This window comes from Falco punctatus, assembly GCF_963210335.1.
Source record: "Falco punctatus genome assembly, chromosome: 5".
NCBI lineage: Eukaryota > Metazoa > Chordata > Aves > Falconiformes > Falconidae > Falco > Falco punctatus.
This window is the reverse complement of record NC_137584.1, coordinates 46,278,561-46,284,560: the sequence shown is the minus strand read 5'-3', so window position 1 is coordinate 46,284,560 and position 6,000 is coordinate 46,278,561. Positions and strand designations below refer to the sequence as shown.

Genomic DNA, 6,000 nt, shown 5'->3' with positions numbered 1-6,000 from the left:
CTGGTGCCCAGCTAAGCAGCAGTGGGGGAGCCTAGAAGATACCAGTTATGGGCCTAAAGTCCTTAATCTGCTACCAAAATCCATGCCAAACTTTTGGTGGATGTTGCATATTGTTGCTTTATTGGGTTTTTTTAATACTTCAGTTACACTGGCAAGGCATATGATTTACTAATTTTTCATTCTGGCTCACTGAATACTGTTACCTATCTTGAATTTAATTGAGGTTGTTTTTTTTTCTTCACAGTCTTCTGAAGTACCTTATTCTTAGTACTTTCAAAGGATGCATATTTTATAGGAACTTAACAAGCAAATCACAGTTTAATTCTGCAACTAGTTCCTTCAATTTTCCTCAAAAGCTGAACGTCAGTCAAAACAAATTAACTGTCAGGAGCAAATCTAACTCTGAAGATGAAGCAAACATCAGAAAGCAATTTACACTAAGCAAGCTGAAAAAAAACACGACATACACACAGTAGAACAAATTTGCAGTTGTATTTTATTTAATCAATGAAAATCTACCTTAAAAACACAAAATCAAATTTGGTAACCCAGTACATTGGATTAGAGAAAGCTTCAAGCTTTTAAGCATAAGCCAGAAGTCACAGTCTCAAATGAGAGTTTCAGAGGCCAAAGCAATATGCTGGAACAAAGTAGTATCTCTATGATGGAGGCACGCTCCTTGGACCATTAGCGTGGCTTCAGGTGCAGTATTTATTTAGCTGTCCGTTATAAGAAGCTTTTGTATTGTATAGTTGTTTTGTTGCATTGCTTACCTAGGCCCTGGATTAATGGAGAACACAGGCAAGTTAAAGCACTCGCCTGTCCAATTACTACCAACAGACAATTTACATTGTGGTAAAGCTAGCTTTATTTAAATGAGGTTCAGACAAGAATTAACTTTACATATTATTAACAGCTTTGGAGCTACAAACATAAGAATCAGGATTACACAGGTCATGCTATTGTTGATTTTGTTTTACCTGCTGCAGTTATTGCAATATGGCTTAACGTACATAGGTATATAATTTGTACAAATTCAGCCAAGTTTGCACTTGTGAGGTGTTATTAAGAGCATGATTAACTTGCAAGCCAACTTAAACCTGTGGAAACCAACCAAGGTTGTTGGAATTGCCCAAAGCTAAGGGGGAAAGTTACCACTAACAATGGACAGAGATAGACTGGATTGTTTAAAACCACATTGTTCAGCTTTAAATATTTATATAATTTTGCTCTGAGGTAAGGAAATCTTTTGATGCTTCCACGCAGGGCAGCACCAGATGGTGCAATCACACCAGTGCAATCAGTCACATTGCTTGCTGTATGTGCAGCCTTGAAGAGAGGCAAGCACCTGCCATAACAAGAGCATTTGTACACTAAAAGTTGATTTTAAAATAAATTACTATACAGGTAGGATAGTGAGCTATTGTTCAACTTGATGGGCATCAGTTTCACAAAGTGCGATCTGTAACCTTCACTTTAGAAATCAGAGCTGAAAGTACTGACTTGTACCCCGTGTTTGATTTTAATGTAAACAACAAAAGAGAGAACCAACTCCTGTTGGGGACATAGATCCTAGGACTCTGAGTCTGGGGGCTTCTTTCCATCTTTAAATCACCCTGCTCATTCTAGTCTACAGCTGTTGTCAGTCCCACCCACCTCACATGAAGGTTTTTAAGATCTCAGCATCCCAAAGGTCTCATCAGCTTTTTGCAACTCAAGGCAGAATTCATCACCAAGCCCTTACCCTCCTTCCTACTCCCCGCTCAGCCAAGACAAGGAATTGATAGCAGGGAAGATTTCAGAAAATGCTGTGGTGGGAAAGAGGTTCAGGCAGGGGTTGGGAAAGGAGGAAGCTTGTATGCAGGAAGAACGTTAGATGTTATAGGTGGGGGGAAAGGCTTGGTGTTGGACAGGACCGTGACAAGAAATGAGCAGACCCTGGAATGAGAGGGATGTGATTTGAGGGTTGTGGTACATAAGCAAGATGACAGGGAAATGGTAACTCTGGAGGGTTCTTAGAAACTAGGGAGGACTGCCAGTAGAAGCGACTAGTGGATCCGACAGGTCAGGGTTCTCCTTTTGTCTTCAGAAATACCATAGTTCTACATTAAAATCAGAACTGGGTTTAGGATATACATATAAATATTCAAAGCAAGACAGCCAAGTTTTTGAGAGATTTTACAAGGGAAAAAACCTGGAACAATAAATAGGAAACTACATGTTATCAATTTCCGCTCCAATGGTATCAATTTCCTCTCCAGGCTACTCTACAAAATTCATTTAAGGGTATGCCTAAATAGTACAGAAGTATCATAGCTCTACGTTAAAATCAGAACTGGGTTTAAGACATACATATAAATATTCAACACATTACAGTCCAGTCCTGAGACCTGAAGTCTGGAACAACAGAAGGGTATTTTCAATCTCCTTTCAAGATACACGGTAGAAGTAATTTCTCACTAAATCAGGCCTGCACAAATATAACCGAAGGATGGATAGAGATACCTGAATAAACTGAAAGGCAGCAATCTCAAGCATCTTGCTCAAGAATTTGTGCATGATCCAGTTCCTGCTGTTTGATAAAGACACATCTGCTACTCAGCCAGAAGTCTCATGTGTTCTCATCAGTCAGCCCTCCTCTTCCCCCTCACACACAAGTCGAGCAGCATCTATGGCCACTCGTAGGTCAAATCAAGGCAGCTACGGAAGATGTAGGGAGTAAGGGAGACTGCAGAAAGAAGGGAGGGGGATTCAGGGGTAAGTGAAGGAATTGAAGAAGATGGGACAGACAGAACATGTGTTAAGTGAGGGGACAGTAATAACTGTGGCACAAAGTTTAGTGATCTCAGTTGAGCATCTCCAATCTAAATGGTACGTTTCTGACAGAGACAAATGACCTTTGAATGGAACACAAGTGTGGCTACAGTCAACATTACAGGCATTGCTTTTTTAATAGAAATGACGAAGAAGGTGAGGTCTTCAAAGGAGCAGACGTTAACATCCGAGAATAAAGGGTAGTGAATAAAGCTCCTGGTTCTGTTGCAGGATTGTCAGTTGTTCTCTAGGACTGGCATCTCTCCAAATGCCACATGGATGCTTAGCACATCTGAAAGAAAGACAACAGTAAAAAAGCCTTCTTAATGACAACTTAATCTCCCAAGAATATCTCATTTTCCTAAGCCATTCTCAGAGGTCTCATGACTTAGTGAAGCAAGTGCAGTAAATATCCTAGGGAAAGACTGTACCTATCATTACTGATTCAGATTTCACTGAAGTGCAAAGAGCTTCAGCACATGAGGCACTCCAGGTTTACCATGGAAGGCACACTCACATCCCCTAGGATTTTAAAAAAGGCTTTGTTAAAGAGGAAGCATGTTTGTGGATTAAATCCCATACATTAAATGTGCCATATGAGTGTGTATCTAGGAAAACTGGAAACCACATTTTCTACCTTACAGAAATATCACCCTAAACTACAGGCCAAGCCAAAGGCCATTAAAGTGAGGGCAGCTATACAGAAAAGAAACAAGGTGTTGAGTAGCCAAACAGAGGCAGTAGAATGAGAAAGGGAGGTGGTAGAATCTGTGGCCTGGTGGTTAAACTGGGGAGCAGTTGCCTTTCACCCGAATTTAAAAAAAACCACCCAACATAAATAAGAGAGACAACCGTTTTAGAGACCCCCAACACTATTTTGGAAAAAGAAACTACTGGCTAAAAATGCTACTTACATTCAAAGTGTCAGTAGCCACTGAGTTTTGACTTTGTGGACTATCACAAGGTGTTCCTTCTTGGCAACTATCACCCTCCCATGTCTGTGGTTTCCCATCTTCCACTGGTGAGTGATGCTGTTCTTCCTCACTTTCTCTGCATGTTTTCTGACCTGTATGTTGGTCTGGGACTTCCATAATCTGCCCAACCTCTTTTTCCCTTAATTTTGGTGGGTGTATATCTAGTGGGTCTTTGGCAGAATCTTCTGAAGTACTTCGTTCTAGTGCTGATTTCTGAAGCGTCACACTTTCCCTTGAAACATCTTCAGGGCTAGTTTCAATTGTTAAAGAATTCTGAGTTTGTCCACCTTTCAGCATCTCTGAAGTTAAAAACATGTCTTTTGTTTTTCCTACAGTTGCATGAATTTCTGCAGATTCTGTTAAGGTAGCGGTTTTCACTACTCCTGATTGCTGGAGCTCTTTTTCTTTGCTCCTTATCTCTTCCTCTTTTACTGGAAGTTGATCCACCTGCACATGTTCCAGAAGTTCAGGCATATTTGTATCTGATGGGCTTTTCCCTATGGACTTAATGCACTGCTCTGACTCAAAGGCAGCTGACTCTTCCGTTTCTGCAAGTTTGTGAACAGCTGTCTGGATGGCAGTCAATACAATCCTCGTACTCTGGGACTCTATACTCACAGACTGAACAACATCCTCAAATTCCGTGTGAGTGAGAGACAGGCCGTCACTTAGAGGAATACCATTTTGTTCAGGTGGCCCTGTACTCTGGGGCCCCTCTTGCTCCTCTGATATTCCATTCATGGAAGCAGGAGTTACCTGAGGCTCAGGTGCTTCTGCACTACCGAGCTCTGCAGTCCTGCAGCCTGAATAGTCAACAGTAGTAACTGGGACCCCTTCAGAAGCCATCTGCTCTGGTGTGGTTGCTGAGGGCTGTACAGTGTCGGCTGTTGTATCAGGCATTACAGTTTCTGCCATGACATGCTCTTCAACTGCTGCAGCTGCTACTGGCACAAACACTTTCAGAGCCTCCAACCTTTCAGCTTGTAGGAAGGCTGAGTCAGAGACTTTCTCTTGCATGCTCAAAACTTCTTGCTGGACAGCAGTTGAACATTCATCACCTCCCACAGCTTCCCATTTTCCAGATTCAAATGCTTCTTTGGCTCTTTCCGTGGATTGCTCATTTTTGTTATCTTCTTTTTGAAAGTCTTGACAGTTTGAGGTTTCCACAAGTTCTTCTTTTTCCACAGTTTCTTCTTCAGCTAAGCTGCTTGGTATTTCACATTTCTTAGGACTCAGGTCAGTGAGGACAGTGCTTCCACTTTCAGTGATATCTGAGCATATTGATGCTAAATTAGAGACACTGTCTGCTTCAATCTGCATGGGAGCCTCAGTGACAGTGGTATGGCTCTCTAAGTGTGTTTCAGTTTTGAGCATCGCATCTTCGATTTTGCCACCTCTGGTTTCATCACTCTGGGAGGGGGTTTCAGTTGTTCCTTCTCCATGTTGTGGCTCTAGGGTGGATGTAGAATCTTTTGCTGTAATGTGCCTGCCAGTCCCCTCCCGCACACTCTGCTCAGCATCTACAGCTGCTTCTGAGCCAATTGCTTCTGAAGGAAGGGCAGAGGTTTTTACCTCGTTCTGTAATGGAACTTCAGTAACAGTGACTTCTGTGCTCTTCACTTCAAGGGGCACAGCATCACCGTCCTCTTCCTTTCTCTGGGCAGGTTCCCTGCAAGGAACTCCTTCAGTAGAAGCTTGCTTTTCTGAGTCCAAGTCAGGAATTTCATCTTGTCTTTCGGCTTTAAAAGGGACCGCAGTGACAACTGGTTCTGTGCACTCTGGTCCCACAGTGAGTGTTTTGCCCTCTCCTTCAAGCTGCACAGGCTTTTCAGCTGTAAGCTCCAACAAAGAGGTTTCATCCTCTGTCTTGTCTAGTACCTGCAGAGAATAGCAACAGACCTGTGAAAACGGGTACAAGCAACGAGTGACCAGGAATGTTCTGGGTGAAAAAGCACCTGAAGAAATGACCACAAGGAGGAAGGCTATGGGAAGAGCATGAGGTGATGACACTGAGATTAGTGGGTGACCAAGACCCCAGCTTGTCTCAGGACACACAGCTCGTTAAACAAAGGGCAGTCTAAAGCAAGGGACAGCCAACAACACTTGAAACAAAGACTAAGCCAGGAAGATGGTGGGGAGGTAGGGAAGAAGGCAGGAACACATTAGCCACAATAACTCCTGCACCTTTAAAGCTGGAGATAGTAGTGTCATT

General features: G+C 42.6%; 1 protein-coding gene across 3 annotated transcripts in view; it reads right to left on the bottom strand.

Annotated features, from left to right (window-relative positions):
• Window positions 1-476: 476 nt before the first annotated feature.
• AKAP12 (A-kinase anchoring protein 12) overlaps window positions 477-6,000 on the bottom strand; it is a 48,012-nt gene continuing 42,488 nt past the window's right edge. For all 3 annotated transcript variants that reach the window (XM_080389683.1, XM_080389685.1, XM_080389684.1), the window contains 2 exons: window positions 3,729-5,666; window positions 477-3,106 (listed from right to left, as the gene is read on the bottom strand). In XM_080389683.1, coding sequence (XP_080245809.1) covers window positions 3,098-3,106; window positions 3,729-5,666 — 1,947 coding nt within the window. In that variant the 3' untranslated portion in view covers window positions 477-3,097. The remainder of the gene's footprint in view (window positions 3,107-3,728; window positions 5,667-6,000) is intronic.